The sequence below is a fragment of the Xiphias gladius genome, chromosome 17 (genome assembly GCF_016859285.1).
Source record: "Xiphias gladius isolate SHS-SW01 ecotype Sanya breed wild chromosome 17, ASM1685928v1, whole genome shotgun sequence".
Taxonomy (NCBI): Eukaryota; Metazoa; Chordata; class Actinopteri; order Istiophoriformes; family Xiphiidae; genus Xiphias; species Xiphias gladius.
In genome coordinates, this window is record NC_053416.1 from 15,809,384 (window position 1) to 15,831,551 (window position 22,168).

At 39.3% G+C, this 22,168-nt stretch overlaps 1 protein-coding gene across 4 annotated transcripts in view; it reads right to left on the bottom strand.

Annotated features, from left to right (window-relative positions):
• Positions 1-2,091: 2,091 nt before the first annotated feature.
• Positions 2,092-22,168, bottom strand: part of nrxn2a (neurexin 2a) — a 118,776-nt gene continuing 98,699 nt past the window's right edge. For all 4 annotated transcript variants that reach the window (XM_040150680.1, XM_040150677.1, XM_040150679.1 and 1 more), the window contains 6 exons: positions 21,590-21,771; positions 13,628-13,799; positions 10,701-10,790; positions 8,977-9,305; positions 7,136-7,220; positions 2,092-4,633 (listed from right to left, as the gene is read on the bottom strand). In XM_040150680.1, the coding sequence (XP_040006614.1) occupies positions 3,831-4,633; positions 7,136-7,220; positions 8,977-9,305; positions 10,701-10,790; positions 13,628-13,799; positions 21,590-21,771 (1,661 nt within the window). In that variant the 3' untranslated portion in view covers positions 2,092-3,830. The remainder of the gene's footprint in view (positions 4,634-7,135; positions 7,221-8,976; positions 9,306-10,700; positions 10,791-13,627; positions 13,800-21,589; positions 21,772-22,168) is intronic.

The following is a 22,168-nucleotide window of genomic DNA, read 5'->3' on the forward strand; positions in this document are numbered from 1 at the left end:
ACTTTAGAAGCTTTGACATAAGCGACAAATTTATACACAAAATTTTAGCTTAGATGTAACAATGCATTTTAATTTCTAACAACCTTGGACCTAAAGTATATTTTACAAATAGCAGTGTTTATCAATACATACATGTGCAAATAAGGGTAATCTATAGGGCCAGTATTTACTGTATGAAGAAAACCTGGCTTGGATGTTAGAGCAACAGGGGAGTGTCAGAGTGGATATGGCATAGTGGTTGTCATCTGAGTTTCTCTTGTCATAGCTGTTCTGTTGAATTAGGCTTCTGACATTTTAGCAATGCTCAGCACTTTTTTATCGTATTCTGTAGCCACCCTCCCTGATACCTAATGCCAGCACAGATCAGAGCTCACCTACACTAGACCTGTACTGACAACACACCTCACTTAGCCTGCAGGATTATATTTCCCACCAGTCTCAGCGCAAACAGGGTAAAAGGACAAGTGACCCCGCTGGATTGAAATACAGTCTCTCTAAATTCTTGTCCTTTGTGATAAACCTCAACTGCTCTCATAGAAAAAAATCGATGGCTGTTTTAGTTGAGCGCAACTGTAGCCTTTACATCACATGACTCTGGTGTTCAAGGATGTGGACCAAACCTTTCACTCCATCCTACAGTTCCTTATGTTCTCAGCAGGGGGTAGTCAAACAACACAAACCCTGATACTGCAGACAATCATGGAGCAGATTATTATTCCTTTATTCGAGGGATGGTTGAAGATGTGGAGAATACTTTATTTTTACCAGAAGTAATCATCAAGTCAGGAGACAAAGCAATCTGGAGGACAGGACTAAAAAAAGGAAGTCAACACTTTTGGATAATTAGACACTGTGCATTTAGCACAGAATACATATGTTAATGATATAACATATTTTGGGCAACAAGCGCTTATGAAAAAACACATTATCTGCTAGAGTGAAGTTATAAAATACTGTCAGCATCTTTATTGGTATGGCATGTTACGGCGGTGGCTCATAGCCGGTATGCTTATATACAGACTTGCTCTGCATATTAAGGCGTATTCCATCCATGTAGTATTGCACTTCAGTAAATTTGAGGGAGTTGCAAGAGACAGATGGAAAAGAAAATCACTGGAGCAGAGGCTGTGATATCTTGACTTTTAGTCCCCTAACATGGGTCAAGCTCCCAAAACATTGGCTCCTTCACTTCCTATAAAGCAATGTGATAGTGACACTCCCTAACTGGTTGGCACTCACAACTTTCAAACCATACCACAAGTTTGTAATGCAGGCTTTCTGTTAAAAATCTGCAGTTTCCAAGACCAGGCCAAGTTACTCAACTGAGGTTATGACCTATAACACTGTGTTGTGAGTCACTAGTGACCCTAACAGGAGTTCAGCTGGTGTAATATTTTTGTTTTATTTAAGCTTCATGTGTACAAATCAGCGTCACTGAAATCTAGGAGTTATACTTTGATGGATACCTGAACTACACAGCAGTGGTAGTGTAAAGTGTAGAAAAAAACTTAAACATTTCATTTTGTGATAAATAATGGATATCCAGGCATTACTAATACACCAGAAATATGCAATGCCCATAAGGGAGAGAGAGAGTAAGAGAGAGTAGATGATGATGAAACTCAAGTGTAAGACACATACCATGACCTGCAATTTGTATGAATTGCTGTTTCTTCATGTTAGACATGTTAACTTATCTTTTGACTTTTGTAAAATTACATAATTGTGAATCCATTGTGTTTCTTTGATCCCAAAAGATTCACAACTCCCAAAGCTAAATCAGCAGTAGATAGATTAATGCAATCAGTACATTCCATTAATATTTGAAAACTTGTGGCTGGGAGGGGGTCAGTTGTGTTCACATGACATACCCTGATTTATACCAAAACTGTCACCTGAAATCCTAATTCATATCACTCTTAGTTTACTCTGAATTTGCCTGATATAGAAACTCCAGTATATGTCTACAATGTCCGTATCCAATAATAAAAGGAAAATAACATGCATTTTCTTTGTGAATCTACAAAAAGCAACACACAACACAGGTGTGTACAAAGTATATAATCAAGTGTATTTTCATCTTTATCCACGTTCTGTACACATATTAAGATCCATTTCACATGAACACTATACAATAGCAATGAGTGAGGAATGGAATATTATCTGAGTGCTGAGCAGCTCATGTTGAATGGCACTTTCATAAAAAATAACAGGAAATCACAGCATGAATAAGTAAATGTAGACGTAACTCAACAGAGAAAATGGCTTTATATTATCAGATCCATTGAGTAACAGATTCAGCACATATAAATTGCACAATGCAACAAAACAAAACATTTGTTTGTTCCATCCTTGTGTTTTCTCTGCATAATCTGAACTGTAAATAATGCAAAAACAAAAGATATTTGCAGCTATCAGAGGAAAGTGTGCTCTCCCCCTGGATTTAAGTAAAAGGCAATCTAAAATGTAATGTGTTAAGAGGAGTGGTAACAAGATACATCGAAATATCAGAGAAATATCAATACAGTTCACAAACCTTCAATTATTCATCTCATAGAATAGTCTTTTAGTAACTGATAGAAAAAAAAACAATACATGTTTGGCTGCTTTACAAGGAATATCAATGTCTCAAAGATCTGTTTACATTTTCTGTGTGCTTTTGAATTATCCCAGGACAGTTTTGAGGAAAGAAAAGATCAAGAGTGAGCCAGCCTCTGGTGCGGTGGGTTGGTTCTCCTTTTCCAAGAAGCAATCAGAAAAACTTGCTCCAATGTGATTCTGTGTTCCCGAAAATTCCTCTGATGTTTGGGCTGCAGCAGTTTTGATGTTGTTGTGAAAGCTGTCGGGGGGGGGGCATCTTGGACGTTTATTCTTCTTCATACCCGTTCCCCTGCGTACACAATGCTTTTTCAATCTGCTAACCTCTATATTTACATACAAGCAATGTTTACAGAGAAACACCTTCACTGGTGTAGACTGACTTGTTCACAATTATCCCTACTTGGAATGACATGGCACACTGACTGTGATATCTCACATAAATGATATTTTTGATCCATCACACTATAAGGTTCACTGGCAGGAGAATGTTGAGTGATTTAATAATCCCTTTAAATTTGGTGTATTTTTCACCAGAGAGCTAAACATCATGCTTCATTTATGATACTGCATCCGGCAACATAATACCATTGCTTGTGAACAGAGGCAGGGCACCGGGGAGTTTTAAAACCACATAACATAACATGAAGGCTGCAGAGATGATGTCTTATCCAAATAAAGGCTTTCATTTTGACTGTAGTCATAATTACTGGGGTGCTCTCTCCTCATCTACCATAAAAATTCAATAACTGGCCTGTTCTGCCTCATATATCACAACAGGGACATTGAGACTTGAGATAGAGCATTACAAAGAAGTACAAAGAAAACATTTAGGCAATTCTGTCTGGATGTTCTCAGCACTCTCTTCACTGTACCATATCCATGCTATATACAAAGCCAAAGTGGATATGCTTCTTCCAGCTTGTTAAAAACATAAAAAATGATACACTAACGAAGAATCGGTGAATGCAGACTGAGCGCACGTTGTCACACAGGATGAGTCAAATCTTGTGTCGCAGATGAAGATTTCATCACTAATAGGAGCTGGACAACCTTGACTTTTGAGAAAAATGTACCTGTTAAAAGCAAGATACAGTTGCTTTGTGCAATTGTTTTTGGTGGCCGGTGAAATTTCACTGATGGTCGACCTGACAAAATAGGGGAGCGAAACGGAAGCATTCTCTCTCATCCTCTTGTCTCAGTCCAAACTTGCCTCGTCTCCTTCTGTGTTCTCAGACGTAGTATTCTTTGTCTTTGTTCTTTTTGCCCTTTGTGATTGCCTTGGCCACAGAGGCCGTTGCTGTGTTTTTGTCTTTGACCACTGCTCCGTTGCCCTCCACAGTGGAATTGTTGGCAAAATTGTGGCTCTGGTCAGTTTGGTAGGAGCCCTCGTCCCGGTTGCGGTACTTGTACATGGCATAGAGGAGGATAAGAATGCAGAGAGCAGCAGCAGCCACAATGCCAACCACCATCCCCGTGGTGCTACTGGACTCCCTGATCACCTCCACGGCACCAGGTTGGCTCTTTTCATCAGAGGCTGTGGGGTTGGCTGTGGGCACATGGGGAAAATTGGGGGGGTAAGTTAGTCCTGGTGTGTTTCGGGAGGATGGAGGAGCAGGGGGCAGAAGAACCTGGTCACGGGTGTTCATTTTGCCTGCGGGGATGTGGAGCTGGTCAGGGTTGGTGGTGGGAACATAAGGTGGGAGGGGGCGGGGTTTCTGGACTCCACCCTCACCAGCGGCGGGAGGTGGAGGAAGGACTGTCCTGTCAGTGACCATGGGGGAATTATTATTGTAAAAGTCCTCGTCATCTGATTCCGTTATCTCCCCAGAGCCATGGGCCGAGACCTCCACAGGGTCACCACAGTCCTCCTGGTCCGGGGGGCAGGAGGGGTGAGGAGGGAGTATCAGGGACTCTTTGGTGGTTTCAAGTGGGGATAGGAGGGTTGGGGGAGGAGGGATGACGGGGTAACGGGTGGCGATGGATGGGGGCTCAAGGGAATCCACTGTTATAATAGGCAACACTAATTCACCTCCTAGAAAAGAAACAGAAAAGGTAGGGGATCGTAAATTAGAACGGCATAAAAACTTAAATTCTGGCTGAACAGTTGTGATCATTAAAGTATAGCCACAAATTGCTACAAATTATGTAGAATATTACTGAGGTATTAAACTAATATTAGCTGGCTTATCAGTGATATTATTTTATAGTGATTGCACATATTATGCTGATTTCTTTAATATGAGGTTATTAACATGAACATTTGGCACATGAGCGAAAAACAAATTAAAACCAACATGACGTTGTTCTTGAATGATGTATGCAGTTGATTCTCATTGTGATTCTTCTGTGGGATGAATCTGTGTGTGTGTGTGTGTGTGTGTGTGTGTGTGTGTGTGTGTGTGTGTGTGTGTGTGTGTGTGTGTGAGTGTGTGTGTGTGTGTGTGTGAGAGTTTGTGTCTGTGTGTGTGTGTGTCTGTGTGTGTGTGTGTGTGTGTGTGTGTGTGGGTCTGTGAGAGTTTGTGTCTGTGTGTGTGTGTGTGAGAGTTTGTGTCTGTGTGTGTGTGTGTGAGAGTTTGTGTCTGTGTGTGTGTGTGTGAGAGTTTGTGTCTGTGTGTGTGTGTGTGTGTGAGAGTTTGTGTCTGTGTGTGTGTGTGTGAGAGTTTGTGTCTGTGTGTGTGTGTGTGAGAGTTTGTGTCTGTGTGTGTGTGTGTGTGTGAGTGTGTGTGTGTGTGAGTGTGTGTGTGTGTGTGAGAGTTTGTGTCTGTGTGTGTGTGTGTGTGTGAGTTTGTGTCTGTGTGTGTGTGTGTGTGTGTGAGAGTTTGTGTCTGTGTGTGTGTGTGTGTGTGAGAGTTTGTGTCTGTGTGTGTGTGTGTGAGAGTTTGTGTCTGTGTGTGTGTGTGTGTGTGAGAGTTTGTGTCTGTGTGTGTGTGTGTGGTGTGTGTGTGTGTGAGAGTTTGTGTCTGTGTGTGTGTGTGTGTGAGAGTTTGTGTCTGTGTGTGTGTGTGTGAGAGTTTGTGTCTGTGTGTGTGTGTGTGTGAGAGTTTGTGTCTGTGTGTGTGTGTGTGAGTGTGTGTGTGTGTGAGTTTGTGTCTGTGTGTGTGTGTGTGAGAGTTTGTGTCTGTGTGTGTGTGTGTGAGAGTTTGTGTCTGTGTGTGTGTGTGTGAGAGTTTGTGTCTGTGTGTGTGTGTGTGAGTTTGTGTCTGTGTGTGTGTGTGTGAGAGTTTGTGTCTGTGTGTGTGTGTGTGAGAGTTTGTGTCTGTGTGTGTGTGTGTGAGAGTTTGTGTCTGTGTGTGTGTGTGTGAGTGTGTGTGTGTGTGAGTGTGTGTGTGTGTGAGAGTTTGTGTCTGTGTGTGTGTGTGTGAGAGTTTGTGTCTGTGTGTGTGTGTGTGTGTGTGAGAGTTTGTGTCTGTGTGTGTGTGTGTGAGAGTTTGTGTCTGTGTGTGTGTGTGTGTGAGAGTTTGTGTCTGTGTGTGTGTGTGTGAGTGTGTGTGTGTGTGAGAGTTTGTGTCTGTGTGTGTGTGTGTGAGAGTTTGTGTCTGTGTGTGTGTGTGTGAGAGTTTGTGTCTGTGTGTGTGTGTGTGTGTGAGAGTTTGTGTCTGTGTGTGTGTGTGTGAGAGTTTGTGTCTGTGTGTGTGTGTGTGAGAGTTTGTGTCTGTGTGTGTGTGTGTGAGAGTTTGTGTCTGTGTGTGTGTGTGTGTGTGAGTGTGTGTGTGTGTGAGTGTGTGTGTGTGTGAGAGTTTGTGTCTGTGTGTGTGTGTGTGAGAGTTTGTGTCTGTGTGTGTGTGTGTGAGAGTTTGTGTCTGTGTGTGTGTGTGTGTGTGTGAGTGTGTGTGTGTGTGAGTTTGTGTCTGTGTGTGTGTGTGTGAGTTTGTGTCTGTGTGTGTGTGTGTGAGAGTTTGTGTCTGTGTGTGTGTGTGTGAGTTTGTGTCTGTGTGTGTGTGTGTGAGTTTGTGTCTGTGTGTGTGTGTGTGAGAGTTTGTGTCTGTGTGTGTGTGTGTGTGAGTTTGTGTCTGTGTGTGTGTGTGTGAGAGTTTGTGTCTGTGTGTGTGTGTGTGAGTTTGTGTCTGTGTGTGTGTGTGTGAGTGTGTGTGTGTGTGAGTTTGTGTCATATTAATAATTGAGGCACCCATAATAAGGGCAGACTCCTTCTAAAGTTCCACAGCTTATTTCTGTCTCAAGCCTGATCTTCCATCTACTGTCATCCACTCTTAATGACTGCAGCACACTTCATTAAGATTTCCTCCCACCCAATTTAGTGAATTACAGACATGACTCAGAAGCTCATATACAAGTTGTATTGACGCAAGTTGAGTCTGTAACAACTATTCAAATGAGGACAGATGTTTGACAGAGCCCCTGAATAAATGACTGTAAGATAGCTGTAGAAACATAGAACTGGAAAGGGAGAATTGAGAATTTTAAAACGATGTCTGTCTGAAGTCAGTGTATTTTATCTACAATCTTGGATAAAAGTAACATTAGTTGTAAAAGGATAAGAGCTCTACTCCCACCGTCTTTGTCACGGCTAACCCACCTGTTCCTGGTTCACACTCCTCCAGGTCCTCATCATCACTTGGACACTCGGCGGATGCCACCAAAATATCATCAGAGTTCTGCGGCTGAAAGGAAAATAGAGAAAATGTGTTGCTTTGACACAAATTTACTGCACATTCCCATCATCTAGATTTATTCTCACTTTTTTTATGAGCATTTTTGCTCACTGACTGTCTGTGTACCGTATGATGAAAAGCTGCAGCGCTGTATCACTTCAGTGTTTTAGCTTGGAGCAACACTAGTGAGACTACAAATCCAAAATGTGCCTATATGCAGTTTTCTTTTTATCCTTTACCCCTGTGGCTGACTTCATGTCCTACAAATAAAGTAAGAGCACTACTGACGGAGAGTAAGTTCTCAGTAGGCTAAATGTCGTACATGTTTTCATTTAATTCTATGTCATTTGCTTTTTGTCCAATTCTTGTATATTAAATTTGCAAAGACCAATTTTGACATGCTACATCAGGGCTTCAATATGTCTAAATTGGATTTTAGGGTGCACAGTGACTCAGAATACCTGAGCAGAGCGGGGAATAGATGGTCCACTAATGGATTACTTGGTTAAATTGAAAATACAGAGAAGGCAATTTCACTGGACAAGAGGAAAAATGAAAAATGCACTCTGTATTTTTATTAGGAAAGGCAGGGGTTTTCTTTGAAACCTCAGGACCTCAGTACAGCTGAAATCCTTCCAATTTGGCAGATCTGCTGCATGTGGATTAAAATTAACTCATTTGAAATGGTGGTTGGTAAAGCTCACCAGTCTGGATGCATTATTGTGACTGCTTCATGCATAAAAATCTGTTCTTCAATAAAAAACATAGCTGTGTATACATAGCTGTACTAGTTCAAAATACACATTAAAACCAGTTACCGGTTTTAACGTTGTGGCTGAATGGTGTATAGATATATCAGTTGTAAGATGACATGAACGCATTTATTATTATTTAATGGCTTTATGTAGCATATGCAATAATAATTTATTCTAATTATTATTGCATTTGATATTTTAAATTGCATAATGCATTTGACAATAAGGGAAATTTGATTCCATTGTATTGGAATCCTTCCAGTCTCCAGTGATGATCGCTGCTGCATTTAGAAAAATACACAGTCAGTGTGTCATACAGACGTTTGTTGGATATCCACAGCGTTAATTACTGCTTGAGACTCTTATGCGGTTTATTTTTATTCCACGGTTTAACAGCAACTTCTGTCTTGATAACCAATTAAATGACAATAAAATAATCAGAATAACTTTCCTTCTGCAGAGTGTTCATGTTCAAGTCAACCCCTGCACAATACACACAGTTCATCTTTCTCTGACACTCAGCTCTTCATATCTGAATTACCTTAAAAATCAGAAAAACAGGCCAATTTGAGGATTTTTGGTATTTTACTTTGAATAAAAAGTTTTAAAATTTATCAAACGAACTACGGCTTGATTTTCCAAAGTTAAGTGCCAAGGCCATTGCATGTGTAGAACTAAGGAATCAGATGTATTGTCTGGCTGTCAGTTGGGTATGTCATTGTGTTTTTTTATTTACACCGGATGACACAGTACGACGGCGTACCGCATGTTGACATGCATATCAACTATAACCTATGAGCAGAATGTGAAAAATGACATTGGGATAGAATGAGCATGGAGGATCCAGGTGTGTTATTTCACACCTGTACAGAAAGCTTAATGCAAGAGAAAACCATATTACTTTTAGTCCTCTTTTCTGGTCAGTCCCAGGGTTGAAATTGTTTTGACAATTTACACGAAAAGAAATTGAACACGGAATTCAATTTTGGTTCTGTACTATAATCTCTGACCTTTGAGATGCTCTCCCTCAAGCTGGGTGACCGCTGCCTGCGGGTGGTGGTGGTAGCCATAGTAGTGGTGGTTTCCATGATTGTGGTAGACATATCGGATACTGCCAGTGGGGTGGCCGAGGTGGTGTCGGTGGGCAGCACGGAGAGCGAGTCCCCGACCAGACGCAGGTTCCCCTCCACCTGTACACTGGGATCATTTTCTGCTGCCAGTTTGAGCACCTGGAGACCGTTGTAATAGAGCCCTGAAATTTGACCCTGGAAGGGCCGACCTTTGTCGTGACCGCCAATTTTAATGGCTGCCTGGCTATTAAAGATGGTCAACTGTCTCCCTAAAGTTAGACAGAGACATAGAGAAAGAAAAAGGTGGAAAAAAGGGAAAGAATGATAGAGCAGATATAGAGAAGTCATATGGGAGAGTTTGCACAGGATCATCATTTGAACCAGGCGGGCTTTAGTGATTATAACATTAATAGTTAGTAATTCATTTAAAACTTGATTTAGATATTGACTTTAAAAGGGAAATGTTAATTAGCAGCAAGTTTATAATTTAGACTTTACACATGCAGGTTACAATCATCAGGAGGCTTAAAGTCTATTTAGGTGCCTATTTAAATGTTTTGCTGTGACAGATATAGTCATTTTGAATCATACAGTTAGCAAACAGCCTGTAGGGAAAAAAGGACAGATGTTTTTCCAGGATATTTATTTATTTCTTAACTCCAGAATAGATGGTGCAAAGATGTGCATCTTATGACTTCTTTTTTACAGAGATGGGCGAATTATTAGAGTGGCAGTATAACTACACGTCAGACTGTGTAAAGCTAAATGACAATAGAAGCTAAACACCCCTCCCTCCAATGACTGCATCAGCCATTAGGCCATTAAAACATGCTCTGCTCTGGGTTCCCTCTAGTCCTATTGTTTCACCTCCTTAAAGGCGCAATGATATCTAACAGCGCCATTGTCAGCAGTGTAACTGATAAGCAGTGTTACATCAGAGGAGGAGGACTGCAGTAATGGGCCCATCTCTGGAGAATATTTATTAGCAAACTTAATGGATGCAAACAGTGATCTACTTAAACAGCCTGTCAGGGCTGTTTTGTCGCAGCAGAAAACTTCAGCCTGGGAGTCTGACGTGGTTGTTGTAGTAGAAGGTAAGGCAATACAAGGATGCAGGGAACAAGAAAAGGAAAAAGGGTTTAATTCATTTGGTGCGATGACATCCAGGTGTTATGGTTTAAAAGTTTCAGTTTAGGAAGAACGAGACCTGGTCCTCTTATGGCACATGTTAGTTTCACTGGTGTTTATGTAAATGTTACACAGCATTTTAATAATTTTTAAATAGAATAATTACACACAGTATGTAATTAAACACAGTGGTTACGAGGGGCGATAGAGGGTTAGACAAGGGTTATGTGTTTTTAGTTAATCGGTTTAAAATCTTTGTTAAGGTGCAGCTTTTCCACAAGGTGTAAGGATGACAAAGAATAAATGGCAAGTATGTTATACCCCTTTGCTCTGACACTTTGACATTTTGAATTCCACTTGAAGCTATATTTGTGGTCATCAAAATTCATAGCGAATAGAAGTTCCAATTAAAATGTAGGTATACATCTGGCTAACTTGATCCTTGTCACCCTTGTCTTCTGGCACTGCACCTCTCATGGGGAAAGGGTATTTAGTAGCTATTTCAAGGATCAGTTAATTAATTAATTAATTTTTACCTTTATCGAGTAGCCACTCGTCAACTACCCGACCAAGTCTGTATGGGATTCTTTGTCTAGCAATAGCCAGTCGTTCATTATCATAGTGTCCTTCAAAGAATTTGGAGAGACAGATTAAAGGTTAAAGTCTGCAAGCTGAAAGATCACATGGTTAGAAACAGTGTTATGATGGCTAACAGGTTTAACAAGTTATCAATTTTAACCCAGCTGTGAGTTAAAAGAAACTTGTGCTTTACGTAGTGTTATCTAGTTATTAAGATTAACAGTGTAAATGCTAATTAGAGTAATGTTTAGGCTATTTATAATGTGCTACACTAGTTAGTGTTATTTAGCTATTTTTTTAAGCAAAGCATAACCTTCAGTAAATACCAATTACAGTATGATGTAAAATAATTTTATGTACTTTATAAAGCAGAGGTTATTTCAGGTAAACATAAAAAAGCATTAAAACTCAGGAACTCCAATGAATACAATAAGGAAAACAATTGTTGCATTCAGACAGTCACACACATTCTGTAGTTACAGATGAAACAGATATTAGCCTTTGCCAAAGTCTTACCACACTTCCACAGTCTATTTTTTTATAGTATATTGCATGAAAAGCAATGTGTTTTTTTGGGGTTTTTTTTTTACTGCAGCTCCCATGAGATATTTGACAGCATGACAATATCAAAGATTAATTGGAGATGTAGTTTTTGAATTCTAAAAAAACTAACAAAAAAACACACTAACAAACTAACAAAAAACATTGTAATGTCCTCAAGATATAACAAGATTTTCAGACTTCATTAACCAGTCCAGTAACAACAATACCTAATTTCAGTTTTTGGAAAGATGCATGAATAAATCTGTTATGCAAAACTACATTGTGGAATCAGGGCTAATAGGACAAAAGCTGCTCTCAAGTGGGACAGGACTTCAGCTCTTTATTTAACACATGCAAACACAGAAAAGTAATTCATCCACTGAAAACCCCTAATGGAAATACATGACCCAAGCTTCAACAGTCTGAACTGTCAGTTTCTGGAGGATAGCAGAGCCCAATTAATATTAGTGCCATAAATACTTTTTTAAATTTATTTTAAGTCTAGTACTGATTGAACACTGAAGATTTTCTACCAACCATCAGCCACACGGTTTCCACAAGGTTTTGACTTTACAGCTCGTGAATTCTTGTTGACTTTATTTATAAATTGCTGCATGTGCAGGATACTTTGTTCCATGTGGACTTTTTTAAGAACAGGTAATCTGGAAACATGTTTATCCCATTTATGAATAAAACTGTAAATAGGAGTTTGAAGTACACCATGTTGTTGGACATGGGATAGTATGAATGGATAAAAAGGATTAGGATTACAGCACAACATGGAACAGGCGGCACAGTATATGACATTGCATGGCAGTTAAAATGAAACTTACCTAGACTATGTTTTTACTGTACGCTTTAATATAGAGCAGGTTTTGAAATAAGTGAAGTTGTAGCGCCCCTGTATTCTTACCTTACACAAATGGTAGAAGACATTGTATATTATGCCTCATTTCATGTTATTTGATATCCATTTAAAGCCAAAAATCAGTTTGTTTCCTTATACTCCTAACTATCCACTATGTGAATACATTCCCTTTACAGCAAGAGGACCCTTGTTTATGATTGCTGCTATGTGCTTTGGTTATTTAACATTAGAAATGTTTCACATACCACTGAATACTGAGTGGGAGCTAACAAAGAGCCCACACACTACATGCATGGCCATCACCATTACACAATTTTGATTCATGTACATCCGTGGCATGTGCATGTGTGCTCTGAGCACCAGCTGGAGGCAGAGGGGGGACTTGGTTTCATCCTGCTATGCCAGCTGGTGAACCTGCTCTGAATAAGGTTAATTGGTTGATTGGTTCAGAACAGGTTAAAGCACAGCCGGTCGTGATCGTATTATATATGGGTCTTTTTTTTTTTTTTCTTGCTCCATGGTTACATTAAGTACATAGGATGGCGAGATTTAAAACTTTAGGGCGGTGAAAATCTTTCTCTCGATAAATGGATTAACTTTCTGCAAAATGGCAAGATGTATCTATTTGTGATGCCTCTTTTGATCTGTTTGCCTTTCTGCCTATGCAGATCAACATTTAATATGGCAAGAATGTCTTTTTGATTTTTTTCAAAACCTAGTTGTTAAGAAAATGATGAAACACTTTTATCCCCTGACAGGTTATTAAGTGTTATGTTTATGTTTATGTCTATGTATAGTATTTTAGCATCTGACAGTTACCTGGACACCAAACATAACATAAAATTGAAATGTAAAACGCATGTATGACTTGTAAATGTGTGCAAGATCACTACAAAGTTGTTCACGTCAACAAGAATTTATCAGCTGAATTAATAGCTACATATTCACCCTGGTTAGTCGACACTGTCTCTGTTTCTTTTGGAAACATCTACAAAATCCCACTTGGGCCCCATATGCAGATCCTTAACATACACATGAAAAGACGATTTTAGAGGAAAAATGCGAAGAAACTTTGCTGCTTTAATTTACTATAAATTGAGATATTTTTCTCCTCTGATACATCCTTCCCAACCTCTCTGCCAAACTGACAAACTGACTGTTTTGACAAAAACAACAGTGGCTGATGAGAATTCTTTCGTTGTCCTTTGCAGCTTGAGGCAAACGCATCAGTTTCAGATTATTATATTGTTTTTGCAATATGGCATGTCCAGTTGTGTGTGTGTGGCAATTTAACAGATAGCTTTTAGAGCAATGAAACAACCAGGCAGGAAAGCTAAACAGTTCTTTGCAAACAGTACATTTCACAACGGCACTTTCGAAGATTTATGTTTGATAGGCAGACATGCAATCCTCTCTCGCTAATCTAGATGCTCCGTGCCATCTCGCTATACATCATTGTCCCATTAGTCTTACCTGGTGGATAACGCTCAATGACTGGATGGTTGTCCACCTGGAGAGTGGCATTGCCACCGCTGCGTGTGAAGCGTACAACATGGTACTTGCCGTCATTTACTATGACAGCAGGCTCATCGATGGTGATATCATCTGTCCCCACATTGAAGATGACACCAATTTTTCCTTGATCCTGTGCATGAAAAACAAAGAGTGAATGTGAGACACCAAACAAATGACAAACGTTTTAATTTTAAACTATTTCATATCACATTCACTCAAAGTGTGCACAGAATGAATTTCCATCCACTTCATTGTTGTTGAGCCAGAACCCTTGTTTAAGCAGTAACAGCAGATCTTTTGTGACATGGTTTAATACGTTTAGCTCTTTCTCTAGCTTTCAGCACCACTCCCCCTCAGCAGCCAGCTAAGGTTTCCTGATGTGGATCACTCTTGACAGAATCCTGCTGTTTCTCTTTTGGTTGACCAACTTCTCTCCCTGTCAGCGTTTCCTTGCTCCTGCGAACCTTCCTCAAAGGTCAAAACTGCTTCTCAAGTCAGCCTTTGGGTGGCACTAATAATAAACATTGGAAACAAACTGTGTGGGGTCTTTGTGTCTCTGGCCTCTGTGCATTTGCTGCCTTCATTCTAAATTCGACACAAGGTCAAAATGCTAATGTGGTTAAAAGAGATATTTGTGAGAAACAGCACACAACTCTGCAGGAGTACAAAGAGGGGCACAACATTACACTTCATACTTTACTTCTAGATTTCAATAACCTTTGTAACTTTGATGAATATACAAATTAAATAAAAATCCTAAAATGTGGCAGGTTGGTCAGTCATTATGAAAGTCAAAATGAAACTTAAAACATTTTGTCAGCCCGAAGGTACAGTAGTAAAGGCTCGCAAACTGTTCTCATTCAGCAGCTGTTGTATAGTCTGTCACACATGCACAAGAGCATGTTGTGCACATAGGCAAAACTTCATTACCATTATATAATAAGAGTAATACTAATGACAAGTCACTTTTAAGCTGTGTAGTTTCTCCTCATATCATTTGTCCCTCAGCTGTGTACCATCAAGGACCAAGAGTCTGCAGGTTTTTATTTAAACAACTTTGGCTCCAGCAGCTGGTTGCACTATATCAAACCTTCAACCAGAGAGGGGAGAGGAAGTGAACGGTGAAATTGGCTGGTGTAGTGTTTTATTGAAATGAAATCCTGCAGTCTGCTTGTCCTGCATGGCAGACAACGTGCACAATATTTACCGGCCTTACAGACACAATGTAAATGTCCTCCACACTGGGTCTTGCATTGCATTTGAATTCCCTGGCTTTATTGTCAGAACTGACTTCCACAGCTTACTCCTTGACATGCACAATTTAATATTACTGATCATTCCCTTTTCTCATATCTCCAATATTGCATTACTGACTCAAAGACCAGCATTTCAAATATATAGAAAGAAATACTTCTTTTTTTGCCTTGATGGTGGCTGCTATTGTGTTATGTAAAACCTGTCTCAGAGCTTTACTCTAACTACCTAATCAAATTCCAAAACTCTTCTAGAAACCTTCTGAATATGAAATAATAATTCATGCTGACATGGTCGGCGTTAAGTACTGAAGTGCGAAGTGTCCTCAGAGACCTTGAACGTCCCATTAATAATATAATTTTAAGCTTGAGAAATCAACTTTCAACTTACTGTATACATGAAAGAGCTCTATCTTGAAACAGAGCCATCATATTGAAGGTCAGCAGCAGGTCTATGGCTCATTGGAAGATTATATTTCTCAATTCAAATCACTTAAAACTTAGCATCGACACAGGAGGAGGCATCTGTGTGTGACTGATTTATGACACATGAACTACAGCTGCATAATCAAATTCACCCAAGTCAAAAAGAAGATGAAACCCCTTCATGACAAATGTCTACTCACTCACGGTTACTCACTATGAACCTGTGAGCTAATTCAAATCAGAGTCACTGTAGGTTAGTGGGAATCAGTGGGGCGTTGGACCGTGCTGTAAAAGAACTACCAAGTCACTTTTTGTTATACAAAAATATGTCGAGAAAACATACTATCACCATTGCATACATTATTTATATTCCTTATATTGTCTGTAAGAAATATCTCTTACATTCCCTGTTTACCTATATTCTGTACACGCAGAGCTATTCGGTTGTCCATGGTTTAGTTATGTTTCCCCTGAAGCAAAATGATGAGTATTCATTGGGCAACTACAGGGTAGTGTGGCTTCAGGTCAAATTCAGCCCATGTCCTCTGGGCAACAATTAACGTCTCCGGGGCCAGAAAAGTCTACCAGGGGCTTCGGATAGCTTCAACAAAAGAAAAGCCCCAAACTCCTTTTGACTACTGGTAAAGCAACAATACTACACCTCAATTTAGTGAACAAAAGCTTGGCCTTTCCAGTTCCCTTTTTCTTTTTTTACCAAGAGGCTAATTAATGCCCATGTGTTTGGGTATAAAGCTAGTTGGGCACATCCTCATGAAAAGCTGTGCCTTCTCCCACCGAGCTGTTTTGACATCAGCTCTGTTGGAGAAAGCATTCCCTTGAAGTACTCCCTGTTCCCACTGGTGCTTTGAGAGTGGGATCTCAGTTCTCATCTCGGCTGCAGCCTACTCTAATTCATTTGAGAGGAAAAGAATTGATTGTTACGAGGACATATTATTATAAGGAGTTATCTTTGACGGGGTGAAAAAGAAAACCCAAAAGGACTATGGACCTGAGGATTTCCTCTATGATAAAAGACACCACTGCCACCTGGCACATTATTAAACAGAGCAAAGAGTGGACAGATCACTATTCTTTTAAGAGAACCAGCATATCTGACTGTCTACGTTTGTTACATCAACTGTCTGTCTCTGTATGGGATACTTTGAGACTCTTTACTGAAGCCTTCTCCTCAGGCGCAGGTGGGAGCTTGCATCAATAGTCTTGGGAATTCTGACACTTACTGTATTATCCCTGGAATGATGAATTATCTCCCCTCCTCGTCATGCTCGGCAGAATTCTATCTGAAAATATCTAGTTATTACTGTAAAATCTATTTCATTTGTACTGTCTGTGGGGAAAACTCTGCATTTAAAATGATAGTTCTTTTTTCGTTAAATTTGAAATAAAGAATCCAAATACGTGTGGAACTCATAGAGAAGCACAATAAAATGTCGGTTTGAGCTCTGCCTTTCAAAGTGTCCCCCCCCCGCCTTAATATAAACATTCATGAAAGTTGTGTGAAGCGTTACCGTTCCTACATAGAATGAGACAGAATAGATATCATGGAAGAATTTCCTATTCATCATATACTTTTTGGAGCCAAATTGCTCAAGCCAACTGATGCGTCAGCAAAGTGCACAAGAAATCTTACGGAGTCACTAAGGTCCAGATTCAAAACTTCATATCTTCAGTTGTTCTCATTTAGTTTGAAGCTGGGCTGTGTAGCATTGCTTCTTCAGCATTTCTAAATGTCATTATTTTGCGAAACTGTTTTTTTTTAAATCTTTTAGTTGTTAATTAAAAACATGATCATTTGAAAGTGGCATTAGCCTCTCTAATATACTCTCCAGTGAATATGGTGATGGTTTGTTTCTTTTGTTCAGGGTAATTGGTCTTTGAGGCTTGTGTATTGCACGATCCTCAGTTAACCATGCAGTTTTAGTTAACCATGTGGCAATTTTAATGCAGTATGGAGTTGGGTGTTGAGTTATCTGTGATTGAAATTTCTGTTTTAATGAAGCACTTTAAGCACTGAAAATCAGAAGCTAAATTTGCAGCTATGAAAACTGAATCTTTTCTAAATTTTCATTGGATGGAAATCTAGTGGTAGACTAATGTAACATTTCATCTTGACTGCTCTAATGGTCGTATCCGTTAATCAAGAGTATTTCAAATGCAATAAAAGTGCTCTGTTCATACTAGCTGCCCAAAGTTATTATGACTTTTAAAGTAGTTTCCTAAGGAATATTTTGACCCCTTCATTTCATAATTTATACTGTTCATCATATTGTAGTTTGAATAGAAGCTTCATATCCAAGGAAGATTATAAGCAGTGAATTCTTTTCTAAGCACATAGTTTTATTCTTCCTCTTCTTTGTTGGGCAAGCAGAGGAAGGAAACAGAATTTGGAATTAATAATATGCATGAATGAATTACAAGAACTGACAAGCAAGGTCTCTATAAAACAAGAAGGTATAATATTATGAAGCTTAGAAAGAGAAATTCTAAAAGACAACCTCAACACCCTCTGAACTCTTTTTGATTCCCCTCCGCTGAGCAGTAATAAGGTGTCAAAAGTAAGCAAACTGTCAGGGTGCAAGGACTTGGCAGATGCTGGAAAAAAATCTAGCAGTCAAACTCCCAAAGCAGCCACATGGTGTTTTGTTCAAAAACCAAAAAAATCTTGTTTTTACATGTTACATAACACATGTATGCTTTAGCTCTCCGGTTTAAAACAATGAGGGGGATGATGAGGAGATGCTTTTATGAGTTTTTCTGTTAGCCTATATTTTGCATTTCTAGTTTTTTTTTGAGTAGGATTAATGTTTTTCCTCTTCTTTTACATACTTCCATGTGTTGTATTTTCACAACTTTTATATATTTTTATATGTATTTATTTTTAATACCATAAATGCTCTTAGTAGATTTACACAAAATACATTTGGAGATATTCTTTTGTCTGTCATTAAGAGGTTTCAAAATAGTTGGACATTTCAGTGCAGGTTGAAAATAATTTATCGGTATTATAAGAAAAAAACTCAAGATCAGGCCTGATGAAATCTTTTGAGAACAGAATCAATGATTTTAGGAGGCATTTTCAGGTGGTTACAACAACGTGTGTGCTAATAAGGGTCTAACTCCAGTTGCAATTTTTGTGCTGTTTGACAACAGGTGGGATTTTAATTATCACACCACTGACAGACTTTTGACAGATCTCCCCATTGGTTTTCATCATGGCACATCTGTCCTGTGGCTACATGCTAAAAAGGCTGATTTCCCTCCAGAAAAGACACAGTTGCTGGCAGCTGCCGAGGAGTCACTTGGTTCCAGCAGCAGACACACATGTTTATCACCGGCAAACATCTCTTAGTCCCTTTCTTAAACCCTCTTAGGGCTCTATTGTAGCTCTTCCTTGAGGTCATCATTTATTTACTTCTATTTTATATCAAGATTTGGGCTCAGATGCCATTAATCAGTGAATCATACAAGCTGTGAAAACCTCTGAATAATAGTGGCACAGTCAAGTTAAAACTTTAATATGAAAATAGGCCATAAGATGTGTATATTCTTTTTCATTCCCTTTAATCAAGATTATAGCAGCAGTAGTCTACCAGCAACCCTTTTTTTTGTTGCTAAAATGAGATTGTTTGCTTGTGCTTTCATCAACATATGTACGCAGAAATTGTGATGTTTTCCTCATTTTGGATAAAACAACTTTATCCAAACCTTTGTCACCATGGCGTTTTTGTCTCCTCACTTCAGCTATATATCCTCTACCCAACTCCTCCTGGAAATGCTTGTATGAAACTCTAACTTAGGGTAGGTTATAGAGCCATCTTGATGGCAAGTGAAGAAATTAGTGGTTTTTTTTGGTTTTTGTGCTCTTTTTAAATCAATTCAAAAGCAAACGTTCAATGTTAGTCACTGGCTACTTACTTGCAGACACCAGAGCAATGATTTCTTAAGGCACTATATAACTATAAATTGAGGAATCTGTCTGTGTGTCTGTCTGTCCTTCGATTTTCTTGACAACCACTCATTCATGGGTGTGTTGCTAGGGACCCAAGGAAGTGCCGCGGCGACTGTTAAGTTTTTTGGATGAGCGGTTCTCCAGAAAGCTTCAAAAATCAACTGCAATTTCTATGCCGTCACCCAGACACTGTCAGAGCAGAGCAGACCTCGCAAAGCTTTTCTGACGAGGCCAAACTAAGTCTGACAGTCTCTGTAACCCAGTATCGGGCATCAGGGGCCACAACATGGAATCACACTACTACGGTCCCGAGCCGTAGCTATGTACTTCACAAATGGGACATACAAATTACTTAACATAATCCTTAACTCCCTGCGGCTACAGCTTCTAGGCCTTATACATACAATATACACACAACTTTTGCACGTGCATATAATATATTGTCTGCACATGTACACTGCACATGAATATACACAAAGATACATTTTAATGCATCTATTCTTCTTATTTTATCTCCTTGTAATATTTTATTTATATTTTTTATTATAGCATTAACATTTTGTATTTTTATTGGTATATAAGTAATTTAATTCTTTGATGTAAACTAAATTGCTTGTGCTGCTATGTCAAATTGGATTTAACCTATCAATACAGGTACATTTTAACATATCTTAGTTATTGTATATGATAATGTTTCTAACTTGCTGTGCTTTTGTGTTTGCTCTATTTGTGCTCAAAAAAACAAAACAAACAAACAAAAACAAACAAAAAAAACCCTTACAAAACTCCTGTGGTGTAATAGCAACACATCCATCCCTTGGCTCATGATTCCATGTGCAAGTCCTGGCAAGAGTGTGTTGATTATTTGCCAGATCACAACAGTATTTCTTTCTAAATTGATTGCAATGCAAATTACAATGCCTGCCATTAAGTTCTTCAAAACTCTGTGTCAACATCAGCAGCCAATCTCAGGCCAATGACAACAGGTGACGCATGCGTAAGTGTTATGTGGTCTATTGCTTCTAATACAATATAACTGGATACATACAAAGTTGTGACATCAGTTTGTCTAAAAACAACCGTAACCTGCCAACCTGGGGATTTGTCTTTTCCTTTATGTAGTTTGTGTTGGTTGTTGGCAATTCACATTTCAGATATTTTGCTGATAGAACTGTGAACACACCAGAAGGTCAAACGTGATTTGGTTTTAAAGCCACAACTGGAGGAGTTGCAACACGGTTGCATTTGGAGATCTCCCATCTCGGTCATACTCCACGTACTGCGGATGGAGTGTGCCTGCTTGACCCAGGGAACAACATCACCTCAAGTTGCACTATTGAGGTATGTACACTCTAGGCTTCATACGAAAGCAATGAATCGGGCTTTGACTTCACTGATGCCATCAAATGTTCTTGTGAGCTATTGCACACTAAGGACGTGTTTACTCTAGCATTACTACGGGACCCAACTATGTCCTGGCAGGTGTGTTGCTCAGGACCCAAGAGAGTGCAGTGTTGAGTGTGAAGTTGTTTAGATGATGCTCTCCAGAGAGCTGCAAGCTGGATAAATTCAGGCCAAGCAATCAGCACTACAGACCGGCACATTTTGAATGGCACTGCACCAGTGTAGACAGTGCAAATAATTTAAGTTTGTTATCTTGTGTTTGCATACAGAGTGGACAAATTTCCACTGTTCCAGTTAGCTGCCTGCATTGCATTGTCCTGATTTTCATGAGATCCAATGATTTTGTGGGATCTTTTTTTTTTTTTTTTTTTACAGTGCATTTATAATCATGCATATAATTCTTCTTTAGGTCCATATAAATTAATTAAATAGCACAATAATAAAGACTGTAAGTGCTTTATCGACAATATGTGCCTTATTCTACAGAGAAGGATATTAGTTCTCAAATACTCAAAACATGATTTAGAGCTTGTGCATGCAGGATGACTTTGCTATGAGTCTATTTCGTGTTGAAAAATCCGAAAGAATCTAAAATACATGGCAAAAATATCTGACAATCTCTGTGTAATCATTGTCACATTTATTTTCTATGTACCTCCAAATTTTGGAAATGTAAGACTTGGAAACAAGAAAAGGAATGTGCAAAAATATTCATAGCCTTAGATCATATGAATAGAATATTTGATTTTTGATCTCTACTAAGTGTTTTTTTTTTATCCATCAAAGCAGGGATAACCTAGCTTTCCTCCAGGGTTCTTTGACATTTGCGCAGCCCCGAAAGCCCCAAACTCCACTTCCAATCCTTACTATGTGCAGCTGAAGATAGTCTCCGAGCCCATGGGTGCTTTCCACTCGCACCAAAATGGTATCCTTCTGCTGAGTGCTGAAGCCCACTGCTAAACGGTCGGCCCGGGTGCTCGGCCGCTCATTGGCGGCCCAGGTGAATGTGATGAGAGCCCCCCCTTTCCCAAAGATATATGTGGTCCCAGCTGGAGGCAGAGACAGAAAGAGAAACACAAGGAGACAAACATTAGTCAGAGACATTAAAGATTAACTTTTTTGAGGTGTAAAAAGCTAGTATTTATAGTATTAGTGGTATTAGTTTGTTCTGATGTTTATCTGACTAAACATGGCTTACTCTTTGACTGATCACATTTGGTGTTCAATTGGAGATAATGTCGTCTTCAAAGACAAATATTCTAAAACTATTTGTTATTTTTAGGTTTTTAAAGTAACCCCCAGGATGGAGATGAGATTTTGATTACTCCTCTCACCAACCCACAGCCAGCCCAACCTCCTCCAATCCACTGCTCTGCACACACACACTAGCTTTCATTTTTCAAAATCACACAGTAGATAGAGAGAAGCTCAAACCAGTAAGGAACG